General features: G+C 41.3%; 1 protein-coding gene across 2 annotated transcripts; it reads left to right on the forward strand.

The window, feature by feature from the left end:
- The first annotated feature begins 2,957 nt into the window (after positions 1-2,957).
- On the forward strand, positions 2,958-19,952 carry ZCCHC10 (zinc finger CCHC-type containing 10). Of its 2 annotated transcripts, XM_006263399.4 has the most exons (4): positions 2,964-3,094; positions 11,045-11,206; positions 16,104-16,145; positions 18,022-19,952. In XM_006263399.4, exons 1-4 carry the CDS (start codon positions 3,012-3,014, stop codon positions 18,287-18,289), a joined length of 555 nt encoding a protein of 184 aa, XP_006263461.1. In that variant the 5' UTR covers positions 2,964-3,011; the 3' UTR covers positions 18,290-19,952. The 2 variants fall into 2 exon arrangements, with proteins under 2 accessions (XP_019334180.1, XP_006263461.1); XM_019478635.2 differs by lacking the exon at positions 16,104-16,145 and having other exon boundaries at positions 2,958-3,094.
- The last annotated feature ends 684 nt before the right edge of the window (positions 19,953-20,636 follow it).

Raw genomic sequence — 20,636 nt, forward strand, 5'->3', positions numbered from 1 at the left:
TGTAATGTTGTAGCATAAACTACAGTTCCCATAAGGCTGTTGGGGAAGAAAGGAAGCAAAGGAGAGCTAGGACTGCAGTGAAACAGCTTGGGAAAGGCAGCAGCTGGAGAGACTCATGGCAGAGGCTAAAAGCAGTAGCAAAGCTGAATCTGCAAGCCACCACAGCCAGGCTCAGGAGTAGAGCTTGGGGAGACAGTAGTGTTCTGTGGGAGCAAAGACTGGTTTGCAGCTCCCTCTGGAGTTGAGGGAGGGTCTAAAGCAGGGATTGGCAATCCCTGGCACATGTGCATCATGAAGGCATTTTGCTTGGCATGTGTACCTCGGGGCAGACAGCAGGGAAGGGGCCAGAGCTGCACTGCCACAACAAGGATAAGGTCCCTTGCAGCTGCCCTTCTGTCAGCTTGGAGACGCACATGCACCCACCACCAGCCATAAGCTAGACTGGGGCTCTGCAGGCCTCAGTACAACAGCTTGCAACTTTGCAGTTGCCTGCTGCAAGCAGCCCAGGCTCCATGGCGGGTGGCAGGAGCCTGCTCAGAACCCAGATTGGCTGTGGCAAGCAGCTGGGAGACTGCAAGTCGCTGCACAGAGGTCTGTGGAGCCCTGGCCTGGCTTGTTGCTGGCGGTGGGTGCATGCATGCCTCCAGACGGACAGCAGGGAAAGGGATGGGGCTGTGAGGCCACAACTAGGATCAGGCCCCTCACATCTCCCTTGCTGCCCGTCTCTGGTATGCTAACATCTTAGAAGCTGAAGTTGGGGTCTTTTTGCCATGCTTCCCAAAAATGTTACTGACTCCTGGTCTGAAATTTCTTCAGCATATATACAATGTTGTTAATGTTCCCTATCTGTTACCTTGCTATCTGCCCCTGAATGGTTTCACAGCTAAGTCACTGTTTGTTACCTGCTATGTATATCCTGAATATTTACCCTAATGTGTATCCACCTGTGGTTTTCTCCATCTCTTTAGCCCATTGGCCTGTGACCCTAAGCCCCAGCATCACCTATATAAAACTGAAACCCCTCCATTTTGGCTTCCTGTTTCAATTTCTGGGGCTCTGGAATTCAGTACACAGTCAAGCTCTTGTCAATACCTCAAGTCATTGCTAAGTGGTGGCATGTGACATCAGAAGTAACTCACACCATATCTTTCTCTCCATATCATTTATCTTGTGCAATTCTATCAGTTGAGATTCATTATAGAACAAAAGGCCTGTATGTGTTAAGAGATCTTAGTGGATTCTCTTCACACACAAACAAAAGGAAACAGATTGGCTCAGGTAGTTGCATAAATCTTTCCATTTGTTTACATGTAAGTTAAAATATGACCAATCTAAGAAAACCTTGTAAATGAAGGACAAGTATTTTTTTGTCTGAAATATAATATGCGAGTCTGAGTGTACTTGCACACCAATCATTCATAGCTATAAAGCCTGGTAGGATAAAAAAAACCTATAAGTATAAAAAAACCCTAATTTAATACAAAAAATGTTATCTCCATCAATATATAAAAAGGCAACCAAGCTCTCAATTCAAAATGTTCAATGGTCAGCTCCATGTTCTGCAAACTCCTTAAAGTGTCTTTGATCCACTAATAACAAATCTTACAGCAAAAGGAATGAGTCTGAAAGTGCTTGATTGCATAAGTAATAGTTTGCAGGGCTGTTCTTCTGTTGGGGATTTTTTTTGACAATGTATGGAAACTCTTGCTGCGTCAGCACTAGTGTGCTGAATGGCTCAGACAAATCCATTTGGTAACACCCTGTAGATCCTATAATTGTGATTGTTTCAAAGTCATCTGAGATTGCAAGTCATTGTCCTTTCTGTTCAGAGTTAGTTTCCTTGTTCTCTGTGATCAAAGTAGGTATTATAAGCACTGCATGGAGATGTTTATGAGAACAAAAACTAATTTTTCTTGACTGACATTTTTTTGACTTGTTAAAACACATTTTTTCTCCTCATGCATACAAACCTTCACACTTGAGTCCAAAATGAGTTCACAGCATCCTTTAAAAAAGTTAACTCAAGATATACTTTTTAAATATCATAAAAGAAAAGGATTTGAGATTAAACAGTCCCCTTGTTAGCACCACTCCTGTGCATCACGCCGTAACAACCTACCGAGACAGAACAAATCTCCTTTAGAACATTTTTGACCACCTCTAATATTGTACAGTTTCGGCCCTAAAGCTGAGTGGAGCCCTGCCACCGCGCAGAGCTGCAGGGGGCAGTGGAGACTTCACAGGTCTGACCACAAAGATGTAGGTTTGGCGTCTTCCTGAGGTGCATGCAGCCTGCCCGCCACTCGCTGCACCAGACCTCCGCTACCTCTCAGCTTTGGGGGAAGGGACTCAAGTCCTATTTGCATCTCAGATCCCATTTTTGCTTTTCAGAGCAGCTGACGTCCTCCCCGCTCCTCTTATTCCATGACAAATTCTTATAAGTTTTGACCCCGAGTCAAAAAGACACTGAAATGCTACTGTCGGCGTGATGCAGACAGGTACAGATACGAAGTGCAAACAGCGAGACCTCTTGGTTCAGCAATGATACCAATGATAGTTGGTACCAGACCAGCGATATACAGAATGCTACTTTTGCGATTCCCTAGTTGGTCTATCTAATACAAGGCATCATTGGTGTATCAAGAGATCTAGATGTTTGCCTTTCCTTTTGTCTCAGACCAACACGGCTACCAAACCAAATTCACCCCAGTACAGATCCAGCACTTGGCCTCAAGCCCTTGCTCTAGCACAGCCGCAGCAACAACCCCGGCTTGTGCGGCCAGTACCCCCTGAAACTCACTATGACGTCATGCCAGCGCTGGCTGTGCCCGCCTCGGGTGAGGGCTTGTTTCAGCCCCGCCCCCCGGCCAACATGGCGGCGGGGAGGAGTAGAGAGGAGGCGGGGACCGTCCCGGCGCGCGGCCTCTCTAGCCCGCTGGCGGCTCACGCTCGGTGGCAGCCGCCCGGCAGTCCCCCAATGGGGACGGAGGAGGAGGGCGGAATTGCCCGGCATGCCGCGCGCTGGGTCCATCACTTCCCGCCCAGGGGCTAAGATGGCGACTCCCATGCACCGACTCATCGCTCGGCGGCAGGCGTGAGTGCGCGGGGCAGGGACGGGGCCCGAGGGGCGGCGGGATCCCCCGGCCCGAGGGCTTCGCCCCGACCCTCTGTACATCGGGGCGGGGGTGGTGAAGTGGTCCCGGGGCCTGGAGCTGACATATCAGAGCTGGGGAAGGAGTGGGTTCAGGTGACGCCCGGGCTGGCTCTCAGGCGCCCCCTCCCCCTTTTACTCTTCCCCTCCCCCTTTAAGGTGCCGTGCTTGTTTGTTTGGACACAAGCATCAGCCCTGGAGGGTGGTGGCTGACAGCACCAGGCTGCTCAGGGCTGAAATCCGAGGAGGTGTCAGTCGGGTTAGGATTGTGCTGCTTGTTGCTAAGGTCAGGGGGGTAATTAAGGTCCAAGAGGGAGGCCTTGATGAGGGTTTGGCACTCCCGCCCTTCCTGGGAGGACGCACCTGACGAGTCCATGGTTTGCCAAACCCGTGCTGGGGACGTAAGACACGCTCCTGTTTTCACGTTGAAAAGGGCAAGGGTTTCTGAGGCTGAGATTTTTGTATTAGACTGACAGGGTTCCCACCAAGTTGAAAAAGGCACCTTGCACTCGTAGAGAAGCACAAAGATAAAGTTTAAATGTCCACTGAAAATCGTGCCGATCACGTTGCAGTACCTTGCTCACAGTAGCGTACAGGTTTCCCTCCCCAACCACGGTTTTGAGTATCCATGCTTAATATGCTATATACCATTTTGGCTACCATGGTATACAGTTTTGAGTAACCGTGGCTTTCCACGGCCGTGTGTCAGCCCGCCACCTGCCATTTTTCTCATAACCTTTTTGTCTTGCCAACCATGGGAACTTCCAGGAACCCAACCCCAGCAGCTGGTGAAGGAAACCTGCATTTCAAAATGGTTTTGGTGTTTGCTAAAGGGAAAAGAAAAAAAAAAAAAGCTAAACTTCGGCTATGTAAATAGAGGAAATGTATCATAATTTACATAGGATTTCACTGTAGTGTTTAGGAGTCCATTCCTGGGGGGTCACTTTTATATATTTTTGGTGTTGTAGGGTCTGGATAGTGTGATAGCATTTGTTGCATTTGCATCTTATTGTTAAGTTTACATTTGGATTTCCCCCACTTCTTTTTAATTGGAAAATTACAATTCTTAACTGTCTCTGTAATAGTTATCTTAATTTCCTCTTTATTTTTGGCTTGGGACATAGTTTCTTTCCTTCAACTCATCCTTTCACATGCTGTTCATGAGTGCTTTTTGTATTGTGCTCTGTGTCTTCCCAGTTTTCAGTTAGTTTGTGGTTGTTGATCTAGTGCTTGGTAAGAGTTTTGCTAGGTCTTGTGCACTTGTGTGGGAGCTTTTTACTGTTAGGGCTGGGTTTAGAAATGTGTATGGCCATCTTACTATGTTTGATCAGTCCTTCTCAGCAATTAGTATATTGTTCTCAAGTCTTGATCCTATAATTGCATAGTGTGTGGAATTATTTCTGGATCAGAAGATGAGTGGCCTTGAAAGATGGCATGTTACTATGTTGACATTTGATTATATTACCTTGTCCTCTAGTGAATACAGATATGTGCTGGTTTGACACTTGACACCAATAGTTGAATATTTGTGTTTGTATGTAGTTTGAGAGGCCATATCCTTCTAATTCTGCTCTTGTAGAGTAATTGTGGCAGAAGCACAAGTCTGTAGCCACTAGAAACTCCTTAGTATTTTGGTGTCGATTTGTTGTGACTCTTTCCCTTGTAACGCTTCTAAACCAGCACAAATTCTAATGTAGATGCTTTATAATGAGCTTGTTCAATTAGTAGCTAACGATTCCATCATTAGCTATTAGTAGCTAATGATACCATGTGGATAGTTGCTGAAGTTACTTATTTAAAAAAACAAAACCCTACCTTCTGTGAGTAAAAACTGAGACGTAGTTTGTCACAAAATAATCCCAGAAATTGACAGCGTTTTTTGGGTACCATATGTAACTGGTTACACTCAAAATGATGGGTAAGGTGTAAACTGTTCTTTGGTTGCATGGTGAAAGGAGAGACGCAAAGAAATTACAAAGAGCCATTTGAAGACTATAAAAAACACCTGCAACTTTTGCCCCTTTTGAAATATATACTGAAAATGTGCTCAGCTAATCTGATGATGTTTGAAATGCTTGATACTTTTTAGTTTGCTTAGTGAATGGCATTAATTCAGATAGTTTTAAGGGTGCTTTCAAATACTGAACTGTTTTGTAACTCTTACACTTAACATTTTGAAACATGATGGATTTAATGGCAATTTGAGTGTGTGTTTTTAGTATCTAAACTAAGGAAGTTTGAATGATTTTGACAGTGTGAGAACTGTTCTGTAGAGACCCAAGCCAACTGCCAGCTGTCATATTTGCTTCTGAGGTAAAAATACCATGTTAATTTAGAGAGGATTTTTTTTTCTTTTCCTTGGTGGAGGTAGAACAAATACAAGGCACCAAAACTTAAAATCACAGAAGCAGAAAATTAGGGTTGGAAGGGACCTCAGGAGGTCATCTAGTCCAACCCACTGCTCAAAGCAGGACCAGCCCCCACTATATCATCCCGGCCAAGGCTTTGTCTATCTGGGTCTTAAAAACCTCCAAGGATGGAGAGTCCACAACCTTTACAGGTAACCTGTTCCAGTGTTTTACTACCCTCCTAGTGAGAGAGTTCATCCTGATAATCTTAACCTAAACTTCCCTTGCTGCAACTTGAGACCATGGCTCCTTGATCTGTCATCTGCCACCACTGAGAATAGTTCAACTCCATCCTCTTTTGAACCACCCTTTAGGTAGCTGAAGGCTGCTATTACATTTCCACTCAGTCTTGTCTTCTCTAGACTAAATAAACTCAGTTCCCTCCGTCTTTCCTCAGAAGTCATGTCCCTCAGCCCCCTCACCATTTTTGAAATTCTTAGCTGTTTTTCCGATTCAGTCAGCTCAGTCTAAAGGTCAAGTTTCCTGCTATTCCTGAAAATGTTATATTTGGTTGTAAATCAATATGTTTTAATGATTATATCAACTAATGACAATGAAGTCTTCCATATTAAAATAACTATAAAGTACAAATAAAAAGCAGGATTAAAACTACTTTAAACCATGTATGTCTGCTTGATTTAAATCAGTCCACCATTTTGTTTTGCATAGTAAGAAAACCAAATTGCTGTTACCTTCTATTTAAAAAAAAAAAATAAAACAAACAAACAAAAATATATATAGTGGAAATCTGTCCCTAGAAGAGTGGCTGAGAGCATTTTTTAAACAAAATGGCTTTTTGTCAAAATGGAAACGTTTTGTGAGAACGTATCAGTGTTAAAGGGTTCCTTAGTCCCAGCAGATGAAGACTGGGGAAAAGACCCAATGCAGAGCAGCCAGGATCCTGTGTAAAGGCAGTCACTTAGGACCCAGTTGGACAGAGGAAAGGGACTTGAACCTGTCTGTGTGTCTTAGCAGTGTCCTAACTCAGGCTATTGGCTTCTCTGAGATCAGGCTCTGCTGTTCACATTTATTGGGTCAGAATGAGAGAGTGAATGACTTTATAGTCTTGTGGTTAGGGAGCTCATTTCAGAAGTGGCAGTGTAGGGCATTGAACCTATGCTACAGGTGAGCACCCACGCCTTTGGGATGTTCTGCATGGTTTTTGTCGTCTCTTCATCAAACATTATTGAAGGGTTTGGGTTTGGAGTAAGAGAAGCTTTGAAATCTCAGGTTTTTTTGTGGGGTATAAAAACCATTTTCTGCCTGTGTCTGTTTATCATTGGCTGGCTAATCTGGTTCTTGTTTTTAAAAAAATCTATATGATGAAATCATGACAATCATAAATCTAGGGCTGGAAGGGCCGCAGAAATCCAGCTAGCCCACTTCTTAGCTCTAGGCAGGAATGTCCTTGTCTGAATCATCCAGGCAAAATGTTTGTCTAAGCTGCACTGAAAACTTCCAAAGATGGAGATTGCATCAGCTCTCTAGATGATCTGTGATGGTGCTTAATCACCCTTGGAGTTAGAACATTCATTTGAACATCCAAACTCAAATTCTCTTGTTCCAGATTAAGACTGTTATGACTTGTGCCCTGTGGATGCAGAGAGTACTTAGTTGCCACCCCTTTATAAAAAACCTCATTTGTTTTTGAAAGCTGTTATCAAATTCACCTGTAGTCTTCCCTTCTCCAGATTAAATAGCCCCAATTCTTCCAACTTTTCCTTAGATGTCATATTTTCATATGTTGTTAACCATTCTGTGCTTAGGCTGAAAGCCTGCCTCTGCTATACTGTAAGTCTGCCTCCAAGTGTGTGTGCGCCCCCATGCACACGTACACTGACTCACTATCAATATTTTCTGGCTACTTGCAGGCCAGAGAGGAACTGGAGACAGCACTTTTTAAAATAGTAGGGTTTTGCTGTTCAGCATTTCTTTCATGACTTGTGTGGTTATTAAGCCATTTCATTTTTACATAATGTTCAAAATAGGCCTTGAGCTCAATGAGAAACTATACCAAGATCTTCTGTGCAAGTGATGCCTATAAATGCAGCTGTTAAACTCCATCTGGGAAAGTGTCTAATGCTTACTTTTGTTGAAACACTTTTTAAAAGGTAAATTGATAGGTTGGATAGTAATTCCTAAAGCAAAGCACCTTTGCCAGCTGTTTTCTTGTCTGTTATCATGGTACTTCACAGGCATCATCTGTGAGAATTCCTTCCAAGCATTCCTCTTCCATCATTTGCTTGTTGGCAGACAAACAGCAGTAGTCCATTCATTCCTAGTTTACTCATCATGGTATGTCCATAGATTTGATTAGCTCTGCCAGTCGAGCTAATCACAGTAAGACTGTCAGTGCCACCCATTTCCAGCATCTAGGCCCAGGCAGATTTTCAAGTTCTCTCTGGAGAGTATGGATTCCTGGCGAGGTTGCAGATGTTCCCTGAAAACAACTATGCACCCCCTCTTTGAATCTAACGCTTTCCTGTCCCGTTGTAGGACCTGGTTATGAAGTTAGAAGCAGTTCTTCCCTGTCTCAGTCTCTTGCCCAAAGTGCTGTGCTTCAGTTTTGTTTCAGTGCGCTTCCCTAGTGGTCAGAAGGGAGCTGATGCAGCAAAATAAGTCCTCTCTTTACTAACCTTGACGCAGGGCAAGCAGCCATATCAAAGAATTGGGCAGGCAGTGTTACAATCCTCACTACCCATCAGCATTTCTACCATGTCTATTGTTGTGGAATTCAAGTGCTTTAACCTTCTCCTGCGTGTTAGGGAAAGCTCTTCGAATGTGCTGGGATATCTCTCCACCAGAAATATGATTCATTATGACCTTGTATTCAGATTTGCATTGTAACATTAACAAAGCACTATTTACTCCATAAACTATTTTAGGGACTGACACTAAAATATTTCTTTGATTGTTTGGTGTATCACTTAAGCGCTGGCTGTACTTTGTAGCTAAGAACGCTAGTTTCATCTTTATAAAAAGTTGTCTTATCTGGAAGCATGTTAACAGACTAGTGGGAGATCGCCTAGTCAGTGAAACGCATCTTGCACAAGTGCAGTCTCCCTGGGCGTTCTCTTGAGAGAGTCCGGATGAATTTTGTTCTTTGTCCAAGCTTTCTTTTGGGACATGAGTGGGAGAGAAAAACTTCTAAAAACCTTTCAGAAGCCCTTGACTCCTGTTCAACCTACTTATTAAGTGTACTGTTCCCAGTTGAAATTAAAGTTAATTGTTTGCAGTTAATTGCAAGTTTTAGTAGTTCCCCACTGAATCTGTCGGCACCATTTTTCAAGGCTACGATATGAAATAGGAAATTTAGCCTAGAGTGTGGTGGATGTTATGTGCAAGACTGCTATTAAAAATGTGACAGAAGTGGGAGTCTTAAGTGATGACAAAGGCCAATGGAAACACAACTCTTAATTTGCCTCAAATGGCAACATTCAGCTCATTGCCAAATTGAAATGTTCGTCAGTACTAACAGCTCTTCACTGTCTCTGGATGTTAACTGTGCATTTAGGAATGTGTCTCTTTGCAGCACAAGCCTGTTAACTTCAGAAGCTCTGAATGGCCTGAGCTTTCAGAGCGAGTTTCAGTGGAAAGAAGAACGATAAAAGGGAGAGTTTGTACAGTAAGCTAAGTGGAAGACTGGATATTAGGAAGTTCTGAATTTTAATCCTGACTTTGGCAATGACTCTTGGTGTGACCTTGTCTGAATCACTTAACCTCTCTGCTTCACTTTCCTCATATGTAAAATGAGGGCAATCCTTATAGGCATTTAGAGAAGATTGGTGTGGTTTCAAAGCACTGTAAAAACAGTAGTTTCTCTTGAAGTAAATGAGAGAATCAGAGGAAAAATAAAATGGCATAAATTTTACCTGCCTTTGTGTGTCAGTGGAAACCAGTGGGAAATTCCTTCTGCTGGATGGGTGTGATGTATAGATTTCTGTAGCCCATGTTAACCTGAAAAGGAAGTCTTTATTCCTCTGTAAATTCTAGCGAACTATTGCAAAACTACACTGGTTTGGGCTTGAATTTATTTGCTCAGCAAATTGGTACTTCATGCTTCTTCTCAAGTGGGTTAGTGTGCTCTAGAGCAGCATTTCTCAACCTGTGGGTCTCAACCCAAAGGTGGGTCACAAGAATATTTTAAAGGGTTGTGAGCAAGTGCCAGAAAAACATGAAAGCGCAGGTTTCCCCTTGCAAGCTGGAACGCTGCCAGCCTGCAAGGGGCTGCTTGGGGCATGGCCAGTATGTAGCCAGGCAGGTTTGTGGGAGCAGCCCCAGCAGCCGGATGAAGGGTATGAGGAGTGGGGGTTGGAGGATTGGGGACTGCCAGGGTGGGGGGTGGGCAGTGTTTGCATGTGTGCATATGTGGAGGGGATGGGTGTGGAGGGGGGCAGGTGCCTGATGGCCCTGGGGAAAGGTGGTTGGGTGCAAAGACTGTGGCAGGGCAGGGGGGGATGGGGCGCTGTGGGTTGGGCACCGGCAAGGCCTTGGGGGGTGGACCAAGCCATTGCTCTTTGCAAATGGGTTCCAGAACGAAAAGGGTTGAGAACCACTGCTTTAGAGAACTGTATGCACAAGAAAGCAGAAATGGGGTCAGGCTTGGGATAGAAAGACTGAAATGTTACCTTGAATCTGCCATGCTGTAACTGCACTTCTGTGATGAAAGTCACTAATTGTCAGTTGACATAGTAGGATCTCTCCCACAAGGAACACGGTGTCCTATTTAGTCTGACTGTTAAATCCCAGGGCTTGGAAATTAAGTTTCCTAAAACACTGCAACAAACTGAATCGCTGTATTGGCAGTTTTCTGGTTGCTTGCCTGAAGAAAGCTGAAGAGACATGTGCGTCTTCTTGTTAGGGCTTAACAGTGGGTACAACTCGTGTTGATCTTATCATGTATCCATGTTTCTAGCACTTGGTCCAGGAATGCAAACTGTGATGCCAGAAATAATGTTGAGGATTTGTTTTTAATAAAGTCAATCTGTGTTCACTGGATATAACTGAAGAGTTGCTTCATTTTTCTGGTTTCATCAGTCTTTTTAAAACATGCGGATGGTAATTTCTGAAGGGGATGGGGATGTCTTGACATTTAGGAGTGACTGAGAAAGAGGTCAGCCAGTCTGAATTACTGAATTAAAATGTGATCCATGTGCAGTGTGCCAAGGTGTCACCCAAGTGACAGGTGTGTTTTTGCTTTTACTTTGACAGAAAGGGTGTTGTTTTGCTCAGGTTCTGGAGAAGAAAAGACCCTGATCCTGCAGGTAACTACGCTGGCATGTGCCCGTGCCTGTCTAGAGCCTCAGCAAAATTCAGGCGTGTTCTGACTTGAGCCGTGTCCAGGAGCCAGTAACAACAAGCAGACATTTGAAGTTTAGATTAACAAGAGTGATATATGTTCTTAAGAACTAATATGCTGAAATACACTAACTTTAAATAGTGCTTGAATCCAAACCTACACTTAAGCAATTCTGCATTTTTATAGGGAGGCAAATAAGCAGCATGTGAGATGTCAGAAATGTTTGGAATTTGGCCATTGGACCTATGAATGTACAGGAAAAAGAAAATATTTGCATAGACCATCACGGACAGCACAATTAGCGAAAACTCTGAAAGAAAAAGAAAATCGACTGTTATTGCAGCAAAGGTAAGGTCAGCTAAACAAAAAGCTTGCAGTCCATTGTATATGGTGTGTGTCTAGGCAAGACAGGCCTGGTCATTTTTTTGTTTTGTTTTTTGTGTTGTTTTGTGTTAGTTGTCTTCAGTCTGTACACCTAACTCATTGATTTGTTTTTATGTTGAGGGGTGAGGGATATACTTATTCATATCCACAACTTATTTTGCAGCTTCTCCCTGTCTTAATGTAGACCAATAATGAAATTAAATAACACAAGAGGATAAGAGTGCAGTTAAACTGAGGAATTGGGTCTCTATAGCAGAGCATTATTTTATAAGCTAAGAGAACAACTTGTTGTAATTGTTTTGTGGTGTAGAGGCAGCTGCCATAGTTAAAGAACAATTCAGCAATTCTTTCATTTTTATGCTTTAACCATAAATGAGCATAATTCAAAAATTGGGTGGAGCAGCCATACAGTTTTCTGTATTCAGTGAAGAAGAATAAAAGATGAGCAGGCAAACAAGATGTGGATTAACATGTACTGTCAGTTCCTTATCCCTAAAAATATCAGTGGTACATCTCATTGGATTAAGAGACCTGTCTGCAGCTTTGCCACCTGAAATACCTGGACTGGTACCACCTACAACTAAGCAAAAAAAAATCATACTAGGCTTTGGTTTGTATTTCAAGTGGCCTATAGATAGATAGAATTCCTTTTTCTGATTGATTCTCCCAGCTAGCAGAATTAAGTATTTGAACAATTTGTGTTTTATCAAAGTAATATAAAAGGACATAACATATCATTTTATGCTGACCATCTTTTGTCATCTGTTTCATTGCAGCTTGAGTTCAACTTTGCTATCAGTAGCTGTAGTTGTGGGGGGTGGAGAGGACGGACATTAACATTGGCAAGGACTAAAGCCTGTTAAATATTGTGTTGTGTAGACTTGTTTTAAGTAACAAAATGCTTAATATTGTCAGCCAACTGGAACCCAAATTGTTTTAATGCATTTTCATTCTAATTCCACCTTCCCTTTATCACTTGGTTATGAGTTTCTGAATCTTTTTCTTTTGGGGCTGAAACTTTCCATGCCAAGTTCTCTACATGAAGGTAAAGCTTAAGTTTAAGCAAACATGGTGCAGTTTTTTAAAAATAATCTTCCTTATCACAACAGATTTTCTCAACTTTTTAAAAGCTTTTAGGTGGGAATAATTTGGGGCTGGAGAGGTTTAATTTGGAATGAAGATGATCCTTGATGAGATTAACCGTTTAGTGTTCTAGTATTTGGTTTTGATGTAGCAATTTAGGAGTTTGAAAATTATAGATGGCAAAATCACAGTGACTTTTCAAACCAAGCACTTCTTAAATAATTCTCTTTCTTGTTCATGGAGAAAAGAGGATGGATGTGATGGTGGTCTGAGAAACATACTTTCCTTTTGCAAAAGGAATTGGATAGGAGTGCTTAATTCAGCATGCAGAATATCTTGCTTCTGTTGGGATAAAGTGCATGCAAAAATTGGGAGGAGTATTTTGGCTTTTAATTAAACATACACATGTTTGTACACAGGGACCCAATTGGAGCAGTTCTGTCTTTGGGAACGTTCTCAACTCTTGAAAATGATAGTCTTGGTTATTAAATAACCAAATCTATGCAATCTGTTCTTGCAGAGGCAAACAAGTCCAGTTGTCTGAGGTGGGCTGACATCATGAAACAGTGTTTTCACTCTGATTCTGCTAGTGAGAGAATAATTATTGGTTTAGGTGGAAGGTGTGTGATTTGAAACAAGGACTTTCAAAACACAGTAATTCTGGTCATGTAGTCTCCTGGGACAAAAAGATCATGCACTTTTGGTGTTAAGTTTACTACAGTTTGAGGCAGCATTTAAACATGTTTCCTGGCTGCTATCTCTTCAACATATCAAGTAATGCAGAATAGCAGGTTTGGAAGATGGAAGTGAATTGAGGCTGAAAATGTAAATATGGTTAAACATTGCCAGAAGTGTTGCGAGTAAAAGGAGGATGGCAGAATTTAAATGTTTGTTTTTTCTTTTTACTAGAAAGAGTAAATGTTTCTAAAAGACCAAATTGTTTATAACCTATATTGGAATGTGCTTTGTTCAGCATATTGTGAAGTTGAGACATCTCACACTTACCTACATCCTGGGCATACACATACTGACTTCTTTATTGGCAAACAGTATCACAACTACTGAACAATAAAGAGGCTTTACAGGTTTTAGGCTGATCACTTTCAAGTTTTTGTGCAGCTTCATGTGACATTATATGCAAGCTAATTAATTTATTTGCATATTTGTAATCAGTCTATATAACTTTGTACTCCAGCTGCATATGAGGGAAGGAGTATGAATTTAGTGCTCATGACAAGCTAGTGGAATTAAAAGTCTAGGTGCATCTATAAGTCTGAAGTAGGGGAAGCATCTCACAGATGTCACCCACGAGCTTGCCTCTGTGGAGAACTTCATCTTGGAGCTGCAGAAGCAGTTCACTCTCCATGACTTCTGAATTTGTTGTGTCTGTCACTTGGTACATAATATAATCAATCTTGTAATGTGGAAGCTGGACCTATGACACATCAAACTTATCTTGTATAGGGGCCACTAACTAACTACAAGCAGGGAATAATGTTTTTAATCCCTACTGTGTCCATTGGGTTTGCATGGATTTCCTAAAGTCAAAAGATCTCTGAAACTAAGAGTAAAACCTGGAAGCCTCCAGTCCTTCAAGTCCTAAAGTTACGTTTTCAAGTGTGAAGCTTGTTTTTTCTGTAAAGATAAAGTTGTTAAATAAAGTTCTGATGTTTTTCAAATTGCATAGGCAGGGTTGTCTGCCTGCACTTAAAAGCAGTCTCTGCCACTCTAGACCAATAGTATTTCCTCCATCCTCTCATTGAAGGGCAGTTTGCATGAAAATCTAGGCATTAACACAACATTCAAGTGCATCTCCAAATCCAGAGTTCAGGGGTATTTTCCATATAAAATTTGCTGCAGCTGTCCCAGAGGCTGGTACTAACTTAAAATATTTTTTCTTCTCAGGCCTCAACTAAATTTGATCCCCAACTTTCCAAGCCTCACCCCAAACTTCTTCTACTTTAGTTGGAGGAGTAAACTGATGACAAGAAAACTTGTTACTCTCCTGAGGAGCAGTGTTTAGAGGTGGCTAGGAGTGGGGAAGACAGCTTGCTTATCATTAGGTTAAACAATTACTTTGAAGTAAAAACTTAAACTGGTTTATGTGTAACTTCTGCACCTAGCCATAGTGCCCCTGGCTCTGGGAGTGGTAGACTGATGCAGCAGAATGTCGCCATGTGAAGTGATGGACCTGTTTGGGTCACCTAAAGAAATGGAGTCTCTATCTGAATTGAAAAACAACCTTTTCCCTCCTTGTGTTACAGGACTTCTCACATTTCCATGGAGGCACTAGACTTGTAAATCTTTGTATGCTAACTGCTAAAGAGGGACAGAGATCCATTCTCTGTTAGGATGGGTTAGACCATCTTCTGTCATTGAGTCCACTTCTTCTGAAGGGTACTCTGAGTTCTAATTCCAGCTCAGTTCAGCTTCTCAGTTTATCTGTAAAAAGGATGTAGATGTACATCATCTAAAGTAGGGCTCTTGGGTCTGGATCAATTCACTTGTGAAGTATACAAGTAACAATAACATTCAGTAGAAGAGGTAGGTTATGACTAGTTGGCTTTTGACTTGTACAGTTCAGTGCACCTTCCCTTAGGCTACAGAAGACTGCATGAGGGAAACTCTCTTATATCCAGAAACATCATGTTTTAACACTTGTGGGAATGAGCGAGCCTGTAAAATGCCCAAGTGTATTGCATAAAGTGTGACATTAGGCACTCTGCATTCCTTTTTTATGTTACTACTGGTAGCAGGAAAATGGTTTTTGAGAAGGCACTTCAATTAAAATATAGCACTAATTGCATTGAAAGAAAGGGAAGAAGCATGCTTTTGTAATCTCTATGGACAAGTTCTTCCAAGTAAAAACCTCACATGTTCATCTTTTAAGTGATATGTGAGCAACCGGATTGTAAAAACACAGGAATAGTTTTTTACTTGTATTTTGATTTTTTTCATACTATTGAGCCTTGAGTTTGTTTTTTAAAGAATATAATCCTTGTTCCAGAAAGACCTGAAGCACATGCATAAAAGCCCCAAAGAGATCAATGGGATATTAGGCATTTTTAAATAAAGCACATGCTTAAGCGTTTTCTAACCAGGGATGAATTTGCTTACATGCATAAATGCTTTGCTGAACGAAGGCTTTGGTGCTGTCCTACTGTTGGCAGCATGACAAAATGGAGTGTGCATGACCAACTTGACCCACAACTGATTTTGTTAAAAGGATTTTCGAATAGTAAGAACAATCAGAATATCTCCATGGGATATTTATAACACCAAAGGAAAGTGTTTGTTAAAGAAGCTTTCCTTTAGAACCCAAACTTTCCATCTTTGTGAATGCATGAGAACCTGAAAGGGAAATGGCTAGAAACCATGAATAAAAATGGACTATTTTGTCTCTAGATTGACATTGGTCACTGTATTTGTGTTGAAAACTAAATTTGATTTTTAAAAAGTTTTTGTTTTTAAAAAAATAAGGTATTGCTAATGTAAGTGAAATGAATTTTTGCCCGCTTTTTTCCCCAAAATGACAGTGTTCTTTAAAAATAGAGAGGAGGGCATCTAAAATATGACACATTTAACACAAAAGTAAAATGCCAACTGAGAGCAGATATAATGGCCAAAGTTCAGCTGGAATCATTACGACACACTGCTCACTTTTCTTTTCAGTGAGATGATGATTTTCTAGTATAAACCTTGGCTCCACTGTACATTTATCTACTTAATCTTTCCCGCTGCATTAATCAAAGCCATTGTTTTTCCCCCTTTTAATTAGCACTGGAGAAAGTACTGCAGAAAGGAAGAACAAGAAAAAAAGGTATGTGGGGAATAATGAAAACTATACAGTGCCCGAGTGCCTAATCTTGCACTGACTGTTGTGATAAGTTATTTGGAAGAGGGTGTGTTGGAAATTGAAATAAGTTCTAGGATTTTATTTATTGTGTTTAGCCTCTTCCTCTTATAGTCTACAAATGCATATAATGTAGCTTGATTTAACTTTCTCCCAATCTCCAAGCTTTAATTCTTTGTCCCCCTTTGTTCCTCTATGTACCCTTCCCTTAAATAGTGAAAATATTCCTTTCTTTGGCTGGGTGGGTATTACGTATGTTTCAAGTAACTAAAAAATGGTGCTGGAGGAAGGGGGAGAAAACCATGGGGGGACTCCTGCCTCCTCTCACAGTCGCATCAATGGCTGCCCTGCCTGGCCCTAGCTCCTGGCTCTTAAAAAAAAAAAAAAAAAAAAGCCCCCCACTCACTGACTCCTGTGGGGAGCAGTGGGGGGAGGATCCCTGCTGCCCCGCACTGCCCTGTGCTGCATGGGGGGCTCTGCCATGAGCCCTCAGAAGGCCTGATGGCCGTTGCAACAGCTGGTGAATGTGGGGCTTTTTTAAGAGCTGGGGCTGGGTGGGGCAGCTATGGGGGGGCTGGGAGAACAGGTGGGGGTTGGTGCTTGTGGCAGAGCCCCCCACACAGCATGGGGCAGTGGGGGGGCAACGGGGATTGTGCTCCTGCCTGGCAGGAGCCTGTGAGTGTGGGGCTTTTTTTTTTTTTTAAGAGCTGGGGCCAGGCAGGGCAGCCATTGGGGCTGGGAGAATGGGCAGGGGGATGGGGGCCTGTTTGACTTGGCAATTCGGCTGATTCGTTGGCAGCCAAATCTCCGAATCAGATTTGACCGAATTGATTTGGGACAGTCATTCAAATCACCGAATCGAATCGCTGTCCCTTGAATTGGCCGAATCCGAAGCGAATACTAGCCGTTTCGCACAGGCCTAATGTGATCATGTCCAATATGCAGTATCGGAGACCTACCTGATTTAGTGCGCCTTATATAAAACAGATGCTATTGGTATGTTGTTGGCGCCAAAAGCATCACACAGCAAGGAAGAAAACTGTCATATTTCGAAATAAATATTCTAGAGCATTATGAAATACTGCTTTTTTTCACATCACCTAAGCTGTATTTGTCCCTTCCTGCTCTGAGTTAAAGGTTTGCCCCAAAAGTTGATGTCTCTTTATAACTAATGTAACTGACTATTTCATCTGAAATCAGATAGCTGTTTCCTCTTTCTACATTGTCCCTTAGCATCCCATTCACTTGGATTTTAGATGTTGCTTTTAAGTACCCACCCAGTTGTCTATGTAATTGATCCAAATTATTCAAAATACCTCATCAGCATTAAATATAATCTGAATTTCATCTGAATTTCATTTCCCACAGTGGGCATCCTCCACCTCAGTATTTTTGAGTTGGAAAAAAAAGATTCCAGTTGTGTTAAAATCTTAATTGTGTGTTAAAATGTGCATAATTGCATAATGCATGCATTCACCAAGTAAAGATACCAGCCCTCAGTAATGATGACATCCTAGTTCCAAAATGTAGCCCCTTCTTTTTCCTGTAATTCTGTTTTGTCATTTTAAGCATTGTCAGAATATTTAATGATATCTGGGGTGCGTGTATATATTTTCACTTTACCATTATTAAAATAGGTAAGGGATAATTGTTGAAGATGGAAACAAGAATGGGGAGGAAAAGCCTGCTTCAGGCAGAATCAGGTCTGGAAAATTTCAGCCCAAAAGGTGAATGTTTTTGAGCTTGTGAAAACATTGTGGTGCAATTGTAGCTACAGTAGGTCTGTCTGGTGACCACTGTAGGGGGTAGAGCCTGTCATCTATCCTTTTTATGCTTCTTGCAGGTCTAAGAGTGTGACTAGCTCCAGCAGCAGTAGCAGCATCAGTTCAGCTAGCGAGTCTTCATCAGAGAGCGAAGATTCCTCTACTACTTCTTCGTCCGATGATAGTGACAGTGACGAAAGCTCTTCCACTTCCTCATCCTCTCCATCTTCAAGTAGTTCTTCTTCTTCCTCAGACTTCGAGTCAGATTCTAGTTCCTCCAGTAGCAGCAGCACCAGCACAGACAGTAGCTCTGACGATGAACCACCGAAGAAGAAAAAGAAGAAATAGTGTGGTACAATTTAGGACTGTTGTTATGAATGATGACAATGCCATTTTCCAAGGAGGTTTTGAATACGTTATTGCCAAACAGTTCAACTGGTCAATATTTCTACAGTTAAAAAAACTTTCTAAGTGTTTTACAGATTAGATCGTAGGACTTAAAAGTTAGTAAATGGCAAGTGAGACTTACTAAAAGAGTATTTTTGTGGCTAATCCTTTCATAGGAAATTTTACTTTTTTAGTTTTAAGAATCTATCATCAGATTTGATTATATGAACTAAGGCCCAGTAACCCTTGTTTACATGCTGGAAAGCAAAAGCTTGTTTCAGATCATGCTGTGCACTTCATATACCAATTCTGCATTTACAGCAGCTTAATTTATGTTTTGGGAAATCTTATAAACTAGCTGGGGGAGGAAGCGGAATGACAGTTTCTAACCTCATTGCCCACAAAGTGCTAGAATATCACTACCATATCTGTCAAAACTGAATGCGGCGTTGCACAGAAGGTGACTTCCACCCCCTTTTTAACAAGTATATTATACTTTGCTGCTGAGCTTTTCTCAGACGGCTTTTTCTGATGTTTCAGATCAGATATTAATTGCGACATATAACATTTTTATTACAGCTAATTTGTTGGAGATAAATATGCTGTTTGTACTGTACAAAGGCTTTAGTGTTTTCAACTTTGCCTGTTTCTGAGCTCATGGAACAGTAACATTCTCGGAGACAAAGAATGTCTCTTGCACCAGCAGCATCTGAATAAGATGAGGGTTAGGGACAGGGTATGGGGGGAGGACAATAACTGTTGCTGCTTAGGAGACTCATCCTTGTGCCTTTCTTATAAATTAAATATATCCTAATGAGAGGAGCTAGTGTGGGTTTTTTCATGACTCGCGCAGCTGTCTACACAAAATATCGGTCAAGGAACCTAGCAAAATAATAGTAACATAAATGAGGCACTATTTTCAAGGAGAGAGAGAAGAAGGTTATTTTCATTGGAGTTTGGTAAATAAGTCACCTTTAAATATAGTTCCCAAAAGGAAAATGTTTCCCTTTTACTATTTTTGCAAAAAACTGTTGTGTAGTGTAAGATTGCCAATTTGTGTTGTTGGGCACATGATGACTGGCGGTATAGTCTGCGGTATAAAATGATTGCTTGGATCTGCCCATTATTTTTAAATAACAAAAGTGTGTATGTATCTGTTAAAAAAAATCTAGCATGGAAGGTACAGGTTAGGCAAAAAAAAAAAAAATACTGCAGGATATTTCTTGCTAGTTGTTAAATGGAACTAATTTGCTATTGTGGTAAATTTTAAGCAGTTGGCATTAGTCATTTAACTTGTGATGCGGTCTCCTTTTAAATTTCTTATTGACAGAGTTCCCTTTTTTTGGGAGGGGGCCCTCACATGTGAAAAAAATGATTTGGGTAAAATATAGTAATTAAACTATTTTTTATATTTTTATGGAAAAGGTAGTGTGTAGAATTTACTTTGGAATAAAATGTTCTTCTATTTAAATGTTTGAAAATATGTTGTGTGTTTTAGTCTGTAATCATTTATATGTTTTACAGAAGTGGCTGCAGACTGTAAATAAAACTACCAGGAAGTTGTTTGCATCATCCTAGAGAATGTATCATTTAAATGGAAAATTTAATAAATTATTAAAAACTATTTGCTAAGTTTATGTTCATTTGAAAGTCCATAAGGTATGGTATATAATTAAGTTAAAGTTACTAGGGAGAATAACTTTAGAAAATGGTGGGTATTGGCAATTAGTTTTATTGTAGGCTTCACAGCCCTGTCTACTCAGCCCAAACAGACTGGCTGCCACTTGTTAGAGCAAGAGTAAATCCTCAGTGGTTCCTCAGTTAAATGGCACAGTTAGAACAGAGGCTTTACTGGAAGGATATAGAAGTTATAGCATGGAGAGGAACAAATTCAGATTTCTGGCTAAGGACCTAAGGATCAGCAGCAGGGTGGAGATGATGAGTAGGCTTGGCAGAATTTGATTTTTATTTTTTTTTAATAATTGACAGGTAATAGCAATGTTTATATTTAAGCATTTATTTCTATTTTTATTTATTTAAATCTTCAGCATTTCACAAAATTAACTGTTTAGCTGACTGCCATGAGCAATGTAATTGCTGAAGGGCTGCCACCAGCTGAGCAGCAGAGCTGCCATCAGTCCTGGCTCTGCTCATCTATAGCTCCCTTCTCTACTTTGTCACTTTCTCTTCCTTTGTTCCCAGTCCCCTGGGTTTCATGGGAATTGCAGTCCAAACTACAGTCAACACGGGTCTGTAGGACTGCTCCCTGTGTCATCACATGCTCCATCAGCCATAATTTTTCTTATGT

This window comes from Alligator mississippiensis, chromosome 9, assembly GCF_030867095.1.
Source record: "Alligator mississippiensis isolate rAllMis1 chromosome 9, rAllMis1, whole genome shotgun sequence".
Taxonomy (NCBI): domain Eukaryota; kingdom Metazoa; phylum Chordata; order Crocodylia; family Alligatoridae; genus Alligator; species Alligator mississippiensis.